The sequence below is a fragment of the Coregonus lavaretus genome (genome assembly GCF_964263955.1).
Source record: "Coregonus lavaretus genome assembly, chromosome: 10".
Taxonomy (NCBI): Eukaryota; Metazoa; Chordata; class Actinopteri; order Salmoniformes; family Salmonidae; genus Coregonus; species Coregonus lavaretus.
In genome coordinates, this window is record NC_139997.1 from 13,535,070 (window position 1) to 13,548,667 (window position 13,598).

The 13,598-nt window shown below is 42.5% G+C and overlaps 2 protein-coding genes across 2 annotated transcripts; one reads left to right on the forward strand and one right to left on the reverse strand.

Moving 5' to 3' along the window:
• Positions 1-1,481: 1,481 nt before the first annotated feature.
• Positions 1,482-4,424, forward strand: LOC311136047 (ubiquitin-conjugating enzyme E2 L3-like). The gene is made up of 4 exons (XM_084170113.1): positions 1,482-1,579; positions 3,094-3,189; positions 3,353-3,539; positions 3,802-4,424. Exons 1-4 carry the CDS (start codon positions 1,553-1,555, stop codon positions 3,954-3,956), a joined length of 465 nt encoding a protein of 154 aa, XP_084026239.1. The 5' UTR covers positions 1,482-1,552; the 3' UTR covers positions 3,957-4,424.
• A 5,101-nt stretch (positions 4,425-9,525) lies between these two features.
• On the reverse strand, positions 9,526-13,393 carry LOC311135539 (creatine kinase S-type, mitochondrial-like; the record flags this gene model as incomplete). The annotated part of the gene is made up of 9 exons (XM_084169548.1): positions 9,526-9,642; positions 9,780-9,905; positions 10,040-10,174; positions 10,483-10,606; positions 11,244-11,329; positions 11,947-12,168; positions 12,258-12,353; positions 12,466-12,664; positions 13,245-13,393. The coding sequence occupies 9 exons, from the start codon at positions 13,391-13,393 to the stop codon at positions 9,526-9,528; spliced, it is 1,254 nt and encodes a 417-aa protein (XP_084025674.1).
• Between the last annotated feature and the right edge of the window lie 205 nt (positions 13,394-13,598).

Below are 13,598 nucleotides of genomic sequence, written 5' to 3' on the forward strand. Positions count from 1 at the left end.
TTATTTTACTTGAGTCATTTTCTGTTAAGGTATCTTTACAGATATCGCAAGTATGACAATTGAGTACTTTTTCCACCACTGAAGTATGGAACCTATGGTATAGCATATGTTCCATCATGGTAGTAGGCTGTTCCATAGCTTTTAAAGCAAAAGTTTGATTCAGTGAGGGATCAATTTTTTTTCACACCAAATGTTTATGTTTTATTTTATTTAACCTTTATTTAACCAGGTAAGCCAGTTGAGAACAAGTTCTCATTTACAACTGCAACCTGGCCAAGATAAAGCAAATACAAACATACACATACGAACAACAACTTACAGACCCCCATAAACAAGGACTACATCTCCTCTGCCCATGCGGGTCTGGGCAGAGGAGATGTAGTTGGTTTACACATTCTGATGACAAAAGGAGGGTTGTTTTCACACCTTATATTGTTCCTGGGGCGTAAAACCTTTTGGGAAAAATAAACTCCATCACACTGGCATTCTTGTAAGCTTCAGAATGTTTTATTGATTTGGAATATGAGCCATTCAGATTAGGCTCACCAGGGGGCATGGCACTATACAAACCATTGTTAAATATTTTGTACCATGATCTCAGTGCTGGAAAAAGTACCCAATTTTCATACTTGAGTAAAAGTAAAGTGAAAGCCACCTAGTAAAATATTACTTGAGTAAAAGTCTAAAAGTCTTTGGTTTTTAAATATACTTAAGTATCAAAAGTAAATGAAATTGCTCAAATATACTTCCTTATCAAAAGTAAAAGTAAAAGTATAAATAATTTCACATTCCTTATATTAATCAAGCCAGAAGGCCTGATTTTCTTGTTTTTATTAATTTACAGATAGCCAGGGGCACATTCCAACACTCAGACATAATTTACAAATGAAGCATTTGTGTTTAGTGAGTCCACCAGATCAGAGGCAGTAGGGATGACCAGGGATGCTCTCTTGATAAGTGTGTGAATTGGACCATTTTCCTCTCCTGTTAAGCCTTCAAAATGTAAAGAGTAGACCTACTTTTGGGTGTCAGGGAAAATGTATGGAGTAAAAACTACATTATTTTCACAAGGAATGTAGTGGAGTAAAAGTAAAAGTTGTCAAAAATGTAAAGCGTAAAGTAAAGTACAGATACACCCCAAAAACGACTTAAGTAGTACTTTAAACTATTTTTACTTAAGTACTTTACACCACTGCATGATCTTATTATTTCAACATCAACCTGTTATATGTATGTTTTCAGATGTGATTGCCTCAGCTCAGATGTGATTACACTTTTACTATTTCAATCAAGTGACAAATAGTGGCCCATAATGTGTAGGCTTCGCCCAAAATAGGCTAAATAAATGGACGAATACTCTCATTTGACAAAATAACTTCAGGATAATAACTCAAATCAAAGTATACTCAAAGTACAGTGCGTACACATTACAGACACTGTACCGAGGTGAGAGTGGGTGAGTGGACTGTACAGACACTGTACGGAGGTGAGAGTGAGTGAGTGGACTATTTGGATATCGCTGGGTATTCTGGGTACAGACAGTAATTCCACGATGGCGGCGAGCAGGAGGCTGCACAAGGTAAATTTCCTGATCAATCAAATTAGGATTTTATCTTGTTAGATTAAAGAGAATAAAACATTCGGATTGCTAAATCTCCGATAAAATGAAAAGTGTCGTTAAATTGGTTTAATTTAGCCCCACACTGTCAGAAACCTCATGAAACTCGGTAAGCGGAAAATGAAGCTAGCTAGCTAGACGTTAGCGTGCTAAGCTAACCCGCTAGCAGTTGTTTTTTGGTGATGTTTTGATGTTAGCACCGGTATGTTAATAGGCAAGGTCCGTGTTTTATTAATCTAAATTAATTAACAATGTGTCATCAAATTTATTTAGTTTAAATTAATTATTGTGTCATAAATTGGGTGATAGACGCAGTTAAACATGATTGAACATTGGCTCAGAAAAACTTGGCTGGCTAGCTAACGTTAGCTAGCTTGCGAACCGTAGCATGGGAGTTAATTGTGCAATGCACAGCAGGTACCTAGTTAGCTAACTGTGTGGTTCTATGAGCAAACCAGCTAGTTAGCAACTCACGTTAATTCAACTTATTTTCTCAATGTGTAACCGAGGAATCTGAGCAGCTAGCCAACCAAATGCATTTCCTCTGATTTGGTTTCTTAGTTGAATTGTTTTGAATAGTCATCGAGTGAATCGAAAGCGAAATTGTAGAAATTGATTATCTGCTAAATACGTTACGTTAGCTAAGCTAGTTGAATTTCATTCATTCGACCTCAGTAAACGAGCTAGCTAGCTTAATAGCTAACAGTGATTAACGTTAGCTTACCAACACTGGGTGTAAACAATCCTCATCATGTTCTCAACACTGGGTGTTAACAACCCTTATCATAATTGGCAGCTGGGTTTAATTTGTGTGAAAATAACGTTAGCTAGATATCTAGCCAAAAATATCTAGCTAGTTGGTTAGTCAGCAGTATCGATTAACCTAACTTCTTAGAACGTTTTTACATAGACTTTTAAACCCTTTATTTTCTCAAAACAACCGTAGGACATAGAATAAGGCTACATTCAAGCTCAGATTAATATGGAAAGAAATGAAACCAGGAAGCTGTGTGCCCATGTTTTATTGTTATGGGTGTGTTAACTGTAATGTCCTTGTCACTATAACACACTGTAACACTACCCCCAATCTCATGATTTGTAGTGAACGATTACCAGCCCTGGGATTTATGAGTCATTCCTCTGGTTTGGCAGAGATCAGTGTTCTGTAGTGAGATCAGTGTGAGACTTCCTGGTTGGGTGAATGAGACACAGACAGATATAGGCTAATCCCTAGTATTCGTTCAGTCTGTGTTTACGTGTGTCTGTAGTCATTGGGCTGTTTTGGCCTATTGGACACAGCTTGTTTAGTGGTTACTAAGACTCAGCCAACACAGACATGTTTTATCAGTCCTTTATCTCTAGTTTGATATACACCTCTCTGCTTCCCGTAATGGTGATGTTTATGGTTTATGATTAACTAACATTAATTAGCTGTACAGGAGAACTTGTTCATTATGTTTTTCTCTCTCTTTCAGGAACTTGATGAAATCCGCAAGTCTGGAATGAAAAATTTCCGTAACATTCAAGTGGATGAAACAAATATTTTGACTTGGCAAGGCCTCATTGTTCCAGTAAGTAGCCTAGCGGCATTACATACTACTTTCTCCAGACATAATAACAAGGAGGACCAAGGCACTCACAGCGATGTTACAACTCATTTGTTGCTGTGCCATTTTCAGTAGGACATCAGCTCACCTTTTAACCAAATGTCATTGTCTCTCTCCCCTCTAAAAGGACAACCCTCCATACGATAAAGGTGCGTTCAGGATCGAGATAATCTTCCCAGCGGAGTACCCCTTCAAGCCCCCCAAGATCACGTTCAAGACGAAGATCTACCACCCCAACATCGACGAGAAGGGACAGGTGTGTCTGCCTGTGATCAGCGCAGAGAACTGGAAACCAGCCACTAAAACTGACCAAGGTACGGCGGAAAGTTCTTCTGACTTAACTTTTTAAATAGTAGTTATTTGCAGTTTTTCATAATTTGTAATTGAAAGTCTGAACCCTAACCCTCCAGTCTCCTCTCCCTCGGAGTCTCCTATCTATTTGGCTGGAGAGGATTCCATCCTGTATCCTCTGCCTGGTTATGGATTTCAATGTGTCTTTCTGACCTGGTTCATCTGGACTTCCTCGTGTCATCATCCATTTTTACAGTCTCTTTTATCCTGCTTGTCTCTCTGCAGTGATCCAGTCCCTGATCGCGCTGGTCAACGACCCCCAGCCAGAGCATCCTCTCAGGGCAGACCTAGCAGAGGAATACTCTAAGGACCGTAAAAAATTCTTTAAGAACGCAGAAGAGTTTACAAAGAAACATGCCGAAAAACGACCTATGGACTGAGAACGCAAACGTGTGACTTCCTTTTCCTCCCTCCCCCCGGGATCCTCTCTCAACTCCTCCCTCTCTCCCCCCCTCCAAGACCACCTATACCCCCTCTGTTCTTACCCCGTCCCCTGAAAATGCCCCCCACACACGTACACACATCCTTCTAGCCCCCCTCCTCCTCCTGGGGCGGTATATCTCGGCTCCACTTCGCCCTGGCAACAGGACTTTTTCGTGAATCAGGCAGGTCGTTCAGCTCTGGGTGTTAGCTTGTTGCTGTTAATAACTTTCTACTGATTTCTTAAATTAAATTATAAAAATGTTGAATTTGGGCCAGAGAGAGCAACCTGTAAAAGAGGGAGAGGAAAAAAATACAACGGAAAGAAAGATGTGGATAAAAATGTTGTTCTGCTCAATTTGCTCATGATTTGTTCACAGAAGTGTATTGATTGCTGGTGCAGACCTGTATAAAGATTGTTGACTGTTTTGAAAGCTATTTGCTAAATGCTGAACTTGTGGTCTGATTGCTAACCCTTTTCCGCTCACTCCTTCCCCTCACTAAAATATGTAACAGAAAAAAAACAACCTCAAAGCAACTAAATGATAGAAAACATTTAAAGCATCCAGGTTGAGGAGGTGTGGCAAAAATGTTTATTTTATATTTCTTTTTATTGTTTTGCTTAAGTTGCACTTTGCTCTGTGGAACTAGCTTTTAAGTTCACCATAAAACTTCAGTTTGTCACCAATACAATGTTCCAGATGTTATAAAAAGGAGAAGAAAAAAAATTGTGTGCACCTTAATTGAGAGATTATCATGAAATGTTTTGTTCAGCGGATATATGGCACTTCCTGTAAAGGTCTGACCATGTGACAGGAAGTACCTCTCTATGCCTTTGCCCACTTGCCTCTTACAAGAAGGCAATTAGACTGTCACATCTTGTTCCCATTTAAACTACTCATCAGTCTTCCTCTGTGACTGGGAGGATGGAAAAATTTTTTTGGGTGTTGAGGTGATCAGCCCTAGAAAGGCACTGCACAAATTCACTAATCTTGTTCACATATTTGGCATACAAAGTGATTTGTGAATCAGATTGCAAAAGTTTAGTCATTTAGAAATGCATTTAGTCATTCAGCAACAACCACCTGACCAGTACTGCCATTGGGGAATAATAATGACATTGGACCAAAACATTTGATTACTTTATTCATCAGTTTATGTAATTGTAAATGAAAGTTAACCAGTAACCACTTAGAGGCAGGAGGCAGTTACCCATCCAATCCATTGGGATCTGTAAACACTGAAGGGTTAGGACCAATGATGTGATGTATTGGTTAAGACTGCCAATGAGATGCATGCACGATACTTTGGAGACCTGTAAATGTCAGTCACTTTTTCAACACTAGAGGGTGATACTTCTCTACAAGGGAAATTGAACTCCTTATCCAAAGGGCTTTGTGGGTCTATCTATGGCAGGGTTCCCCAACTGGCGGCCCAGGGGCCAGGTTGTTTTATTTGGCCCCCCAGTTTTCTGAGCAAGAAAAAAATTAATTGTTTATTTAAATGTTTTATTGGTGGGCATAAGACTGTAAAAACACCAGGAGATCAGCTCCAATTGATTTTAATTTGAGAAATATATTCCCAAGTATTCCTGTGCATAACAGAGAGATGTGATCGTATGCAAATGTAAGCAAGGTTTGAAATGGTTGTTTTAGTCAAATATATCTATTTGGGATTCTTGCGGTCAATTTGCAGTCAAATGGTTTGTAATTATGTTCTGAACCCAAGACCATCCGCTCAAGAAAAAATTGGCGTGATTTGCAGATCAGTGATTCTGCACAGGGCTTTGTTCAGACCGATCCCCTCATGTACAGTAAACTAGTGTTGGATTTGTCTTTGGAGTGAATGTGGACTCCGTTTCCCATGGTCCTCTAGTCTACACCTCCATTGGCACATTTCCATTGAGGATTTACCCCAGTGTTTTACCCAAAGAGCTCAGACTTTTATGTTTCCATCTTCAGGGGCCGGCACCCGTGTCACACTGGGCCATCGCTCCGGGGGACCTGCTCTAATTTGGAGACAAGGCAAGGCCCTGGGTACTTTTCAGCTGGCATGTATAATAATGGCTATAACCGTGAACTTTAACACATTCTCACAAATCAACAGACTTGAATGATGTGGAGGTTGTTGATTCTGCTTGCCACAAATCTTTAGTGTCATTCCTGATGGAAACTCAACACTACAGCTTATATTAACATAAAACACTGGTGAACCACTAGTGTGGGGGTAAGTCTCATTGGAAAAGCACTGAAGTTAACAGGCCCGTAGGAGTTGGAGCAGCGAGGTCAGTGAGTTAGAAGGTTGTCAGTGAGGTAACTCCTGCTGCTGACAATGACGATCGACCGAGGACCATAGTTATGGAAAAATACATTTATTACAGACAGCACCACACTGTTATACTGATTTAATATTACATAGCTTGACCATTCAGTGTATTGTCCAAAGCGAAATTAACATTTTAGTAGAGCTTAATGGCAGTTCTGATATTATTAAATGGGATTTATTTTTGCCTTTATTTCAGTGGGTAGTCTAGATTCTACTATACGACATTTTACTTACTGTGCATGAACAGATCATTGTGGGATACGGATGAAGATGCGTGTACGGAAACTTTCAGTAAACTACAAAAAGCTATATTCTGGTTGCTCGTCTGCATTATACCAACCCCCACTACAACCCTCCTCTCTCACATTTCTAATGTCTCCTCCTTGGCATTAGACTAGTGGTCAGCACGTAGACCACCGCTAAAAATACACTGACCAGATTCAGTTTCCTCTCTGGCCATCTTAGTGGTCACAGACCCTCTCACACCTACACACACAAACCCACTGGCACTTGCCCGCTCAGTCACGCTATGTCCAAAGCATAGAAACAGGACATCTAGAGCAGATTTGCCATCTGGTCTTTCCCACTTGCAAGAAATATGTCCTCTCTATGCCCTCTGTTTCTGTGGTCCCCTGACCCTCTCAGTTATGTAAGTATAGCAGGCAGCGATTAGCTGATTAGCTCCACGTCACTAAGCTGCTCCAAGTAGCCCAATTACCTTCCCAGAGACCAGACAGACAGATGGACAGAATCTACCCTTTAAGACAGACAGACGTTTTGGCACTGAGGCTGCTCCCATTCTAGTCTGGAGCCCTCAACTGGGATTTGTATTTTATCTAATTGAGACTAACCTGGATGAATAAAGGTTAGATAAGAGGCATCTGTGTGAATTCTACTGGTACTTTTCCATTGGTGGAATTGGGCTGCTGCCATGCTTCTCTCTGTTCCTCTCTCTGACCTCTAAATGTGCTTAACTCAGGGTTAAACTCTGTTACTGCAGTAAACCCATTATGGCAGATCAGCTGGTGGGAGACAGAGGCCTGCTGAGAGAAGAGACTCACTGGAGCGATTGGAACTGTACACAGACTACATCACAGCTATATACAGTGCCCTCCACTATTATTGGCACCCCTGTTTAAGATGTGGTCGAGGACTTCCAAAAATTCTCCTTTTTTTTTTAAACAACATAGAACCCAAATGCAAAAAAAGAGAAAAATCCAACCTTTTATTTAAGTACATTACTTTGGTGGTAAAAAAAAAAATCACACATTTAGAAAAAAAAATACTTGAAATCATGTGTCCCACAATTATTGGCACCCCTAACAATTCCGCTGAAAATTTTAATTGATTTTTTAAAAAATATATTTTTCTGTAGTTGCTAAAGTTGGTCAGGGTATCTAGGAACTTTTCATTAGTAATTCATGACTTCCTGTTTCCCTGGGGTATAAATATGACGTGACACAGAGACCTAATTCTCTTACCCATTTGTCAACATGGCAAAGACAAGAGAACACACCATTCAAGTAAGGCAGATTTGTGTCGACCTTCATAAGTCAGGCAATGGCTACAAGAAAATAGCCACTCGCCTTAACTTGCCCGTATCTACAATCAGAGGAATCATGAAGAAGTTTAAAACAACTGGAACAGTGACAAACAAGGCTGGAAGAGGTCCCAAGTTTATCTTGCCACAACGCACAATGAGGAGGATGGTAAGAGAAGTAAAAAAAAGTCCTAAGCTCACTGTCACAGAATTGCATCAAAGAGTGGCATCTTGGGGTCACAAAGTCTCCAAAACAACCATCAGACGCTCTCTACATGCCAACAAGCTGTTTGGGAGGCATGCAAGGAAAAAGCCTTTTCTCACTAACACTCACAAACGTAAACGTCTGGAGTTTGCTAAGCGGCACTGGGACTTCAACTGGGATCGTGTGCTTTGGTCAGATGAGACTAAGATTGAGCTTTTTGGCAACAAACACTCTAAGTGGGTCTGGCGTAAAACAAAAGATGAGTATGCCGAAAAGCACCTCATGCCCACCGTGAAGTATGGTGGAGGATCTGTGATGCTGTGGGCCTGTTTCTCGTCCAAAGGCCCTGGGAACCTTGTTAGGGTGCATGGCATTATTAACGCTTTGAACTACCAGGACATTTTAAATAAAAACCTGATGGCCTCTGCCAGAAAGCTGAAGATGGGTCGTCATTGGGTCTTTCAGCAGGATAATGATCCAAAACATGTGGCAAAATCTACACAAAAATGGTTCAGCAGTCACAAACTCAAGGTCCTCCCATGGCCATCTCAGTCCCCAGACCTCAACCCAATCGAAAACCTGTGGGGCGAGCTAGAGGAGAGTGCATAAGAGAGGACCCAGGACACTGGATGATCTAGAAAGATTGTGCAAAGAAGAATGGTCAAAGATCCCTCTCTCTGTGTTCTCCAATCTTGTGAAATGTTATAGGAGGAGATTAAGTGCTGTCTTGTTGGCAAAAGGGGGTTGTACACGTTTATTTTTTTCTAAATGTGTGATTTTTTTTTTTACACCAAAGTAATGTACTTAAATAAAAGGTTGGATTTTTCTCTTTTTTTTGCATTTGGGTTCTATGTTGTTTAAAAAAAAAAGAGAATTTTTGGAAGTCCTCGACCACATCTTAAACAGGGTTGCCAATAATTGTGGAGGGCACTGTATAGTCAACTTCATAGTTAGTGATGCATCTATTACATAGTCATTACACATGAAAAGTCCAATGACATTTATGGGGAATGGAAACTTACTACAGTTATGGAAAGTCCCAGTCAGTTGTTAATTGTAATGGTGTTTAAGCTTTTAGTTAGGTAGGAATATTAGTAGAAGGAGAAAGACAAGCTGTAATATCTCTTTGGAGTCAGGGAATGAGTCATTTTATTGATCAGAGATCAGTGGTTTTATTAGGGTTGATTTTTATTGAGGTTAGTGTTACAGGTAAGACTGTCGCTCCTGGTAGAAGCTGTCCCTAACCACAGATCTAGGATCAGATTACAATACCCCCAGCCTTAACCATCAAGGGGATACACCAACACTTGTCCCTGGACCAGTGGAAAGACATTCTACTTCTACTTTACTCCAAATTGCTCCGTTTGGGGATGAGGAGGGATCAGGCCTAGCTCCTCTCCCTTGGCCCTCTCTAACTGCAGAGCGGGTCATTTCCTCTCAGACGTGGGGCTCAGATGTTTCACTTCCTGAACTGGGTGATGGGGGAGGGGACTTTGATGTCCTGGCCCCTTTCCAGCTTCTTCTCACAGTCAATCAGATAGTTGACTCCATCAACCAACAACTGGACCAGCTCCACCTATACACACGCACCGATACACACAGTTATCAGCGGTCAAGGTGAGTTTAATCTTTGGTCCAGATAGAGTTAATTTGAGATGGTTTACAGTTTCATTCATTCATTCATTCATTCATAGAATATGGTTGTAGTTTTACCTCAGATTTTCCCAGACGGTCGTTGTTGGAGATATCGAAGGTGTCTCCAGTTGTGGCCGAGTCAACTCCGCCTGTCCCTCTCTTCTGCAGACGCATGTTGTCCAGGATCTTACCAAAGCGAGGGTCCTGCAGGGTAAGTACAGAACTTTTATAAATGCTTTGTCTAGGGAAAGAGGGGTCAATGCACAGGGACAATCCAAGCAAAAACGTTGGGGAAGAGAAGAAAAGAGAAAGAGAGAGAGAGAGAGAGTGTGTGTTACCTTGCTGAGGTTGGGCAGTCTGACATGCACTCCAGCCCTGAGTCCAGTACCCAGGTTAGAGGGGCAGGTCAGGATGTAACCCAGGTGCTCGTTCCACATGAACTCCCAGCCTCTCTCCTGGATCAGCTTCTCCACCTAGAGGATGGAAGGACACATTAATAATCTACTGTATATGTCCATGTATATTATAGAAAAAAGGGTGCTATCTACATCATAAAATGGTTCTTCAGCTATCACCATAGGAGAACCCTTTGAAGAAACATTTTTGGTTCCAGGTAGAACCCTTTTGGGTTCCATGTAGAACCATTTTTACCCTTTCCCGTTCTACCTGGAAACAAAAATGGTTCTCCTATGGGGACAGCCGAAGAGCACTTTTGGAATCCTTTTTTTAAGAGTGTAGAGACGAGCATCATTAAATCACTAAGATGTGACATGTAAAGTACCTGTTGGAGTCCTCTGCAGAACCTCTCAAACACTCTCTTCATGTTTCCTCCCTTCTCCATGGAGATGACCCTGGTGTGGTCCTCCTCATTGACCCAGATCAAGAAGGTCTTCTCATTGTTGTGCCTGGAGAGAAAGAACACATTCCTAAGAATCTATAAACATTTGTTGGTTGCACTGATTGTCAACTTCTGCGATCACAGCACACACATGCTGGTTAGAGGAATCTGCTGATGAGAGCCTTGTAGACCCTACCAGAGGCCCCTGCCGTCGGGCCAATCACGGGCCATGAAGGCACACGTCAACAAGGGGGAGACAGGCTTGTCAAACAGGAAGTGGTCCTACAGGGGAGAGGAGGGAGAGGAGGAGGAGAGGGAGGGGAAGAGGGAGAGGTGGAAGATGAGGAGATGGTCACGGAAATGGGAATTCAGGGTTAGAAGGACATTGATGTAATGATACTTTGGGGAGAAGAGGACGAGAGGAGGAAGAGTAGTCAGAGGAAGAGACCTTTCCCAAAGGCCTCTAATGCTATGGGAACATGGTTCTGCTCTCTACTCCTCTGATCTTACCAGATGCCCCTACTCACAGATAGTACTATCTCTACAGCTATTATGATACAAGACAGTGCTACAGGCTTTTAAAGCTACAAGGACAGGTTTGGGCTCTCTACTGCTCTGGCCTTACCAGATTCTTAGTACTAGGTCTCTCTACAGGTAGTGTAGTTTTGGGGACATGGTTTGGCTCTCTACTACTCTGGTCTTACCAGATGCCCCTGGCATCAGGCCAGTCACGGGCCATGAAGGCAGAGGTCAGCAGAGGAGAGACGGGCTTGTCGAACAGGAAATGCTCCTGCGGCAGCGTGAGGTTCAGAGGACAAAGGTTAATGAGACAAAGGTCAAGACTAGTCTAATCTCTCCCAAAGATTACCTCTATTTCCAATCTTAATCGTAGCCGTTAGGATGAAACGCAAAGTCATCCCAGTCTGTCTAGACTGAGTGGATTAACTTGGTAACTAAGCCCCTTTTTGTCCATTGTGCTAAACTTTCCTGAAATAATTGGTAGGCCTACCACTGGGGAATGAAGACAAATTAGTGCAATCAAGAACCATGTCCTCAGATGAGTCACTACAGTTCAGGTTACAGTTGCACTATTTCCGCATAATCTTTACAACAATCCCTGCTATTAGTATGGCAATATAAGTAGATATTATCATGGATATGAGGAATCCCGCATGCAGTCAGATTATGATAATACATGTAGTTATGTACATTTTTGGATAAAAGGAGAAGAGAGACAGACAAAGAGGAAGAGAGATTGGGATGCAGACGGACGGACAGACAGACCCACAGACAGAAAGATAGATAGGTACATTAGATAGATAGATAGATAGATAGATAGATAGATAGATAGATAGATAGATAGATAGATAGATAGATAGATAGATAGATCCTCTGTGAGTGTCGCACATCAATAAGCTGCTGCTGCTCCTTCTCGGTCATGTCTCCCAGGCTGTAGTAGCGTCCAGCCAGGTCACCCTTCAGGCCGGCCAGGGCCTGCACGGTCACACGCTCCACCTCACGGCGCTCCGAGCGGGAGCAGCACGGGGGCAGGCTCAGACCGCGGATACTACGGCCTGTACGCACGCGAGACGACAGAACGTATTTCTCATCAAACATACCGTTGGTGATCTGAGGAGAGAGAGTTATCATTAAATCTGAGAATAATGGACTATTTCATGTAGTGTGTAGAGGTTCATGGAGGTGTGTGTGTGTGCTACCTTGGATGCGTCCAGATCAGTGGGGTGTTTCATTGTTTTGGGGTCGTAGCCGTTGTGTCGGTCTTTGATGACGGGGTCAAAGATATCAGCAAACACCTGGAGAGGACAGGATGGACAGTTAACTGCTAACCAAAAGGAGATACCTCCTTCAAAATATAAAAAAATGCACACACACACAAACAAACACACACACGCACACATACAGTACCTCGTAGCTCTCCTCGTCCCCAGCCACCATGCCGACAGTCTTGATGAAGGGGTGGCCTGGGTTGTCCACTCCGGTCTGGATGCACTGGTCCAGGGTCCAGTTGTTAGGGGTCACTTTGTCTCTCAGCTTGCCGTAGATAGCAGGGGTCAGGGAGTGCGCCATGCAGTTGTTGTGCCTCCTCAGGTCAGGATAGTCAGCGCTGGGGATGATGGGAAAAGTCGTTTTCATTCAAAAGCTGTGCACTATGAAGAACCTTTCAAATAGGGTGTGATTATGGACACACCCCTTGCCAAGAGGGCTGCGGTTTTAGATGTAATGTGGATGTAGTTTTTTTGGACAGGTACATATTGATTGGTTGATTGGTCGCTTGATTGATTGAGATAAGTAGAGGAAGTTATTTTAGAGTGTTGGTGATCTGTCTAATCTGTGGCTCAAGCCTTAGTTCCTGATCTGATCTACTCTTGGCTCATGTCCCTGTGTGTGTGTGTGTGTTTACTATATGCGAATGAAGGAAAGGGCAAAGGAGGTGACTGGCAAGACTTGTATCTACTCAACCTCTAAGGTTTCATTCCCTGCCCCGCCCCTCTACCTTTGACTTACATTAGGACTGACTGCACACTGTGTGTCAGATTCTGGTTGTTCCTATTCAACAGGTGCAGCTATCCCAGGCCCAACACCTGTATTCCAAATTATTTATCCAACCTTTGTAGGTCGTCTGTATAAAGCCATCCTATGTGTAGTCCACAGTCCATTAGAGGCCATGTTGTTTGTAGTCCTACCTGGGTGGATAGAGCTTCCTCCTCTCCTCAGCAGACAGGATGTTGCTGTCGGTAATCAGGTAGCCGGTTGCCATGGTGCCTGCTCCCAGGCTGGCCAACAGCACGGCCGTATTACGGCCGGACATCATTCTTGTGAAGGAGGTCGCCATCTTGGACAGTTCAGAGGTCAGAATCAGGTCAACTGGGGGAGAGAGAGCGAGATAGAGCGAGAGGAATTAGGGAAGAAGAGACAAGATAAAAGTTACACATTTCAAAGGCTGTACTTCTTAAAAATTCTTAAATATGCATTTATCTATGCATTAGTTTCTTGCTGTGTATGTCCTTCACATCAGGTGAGCTGTGGGAAGAACCTCC

Coding starts and splice junctions, on each gene's coding strand:
- LOC311136047 (XM_084170113.1), top strand. CDS start 1,553: ATGGCGGCGAGCAGGAGGCTGCACAAG. Junction 3,190..3,352: donor GGCAAGGCCTCATTGTTCCA/GTAAGTAGCCTA, acceptor CCCCTCTAAAAG/GACAACCCTCCATACGATAA. Junction 3,540..3,801: donor AGCCACTAAAACTGACCAAG/GTACGGCGGAAA, acceptor GTCTCTCTGCAG/TGATCCAGTCCCTGATCGCG.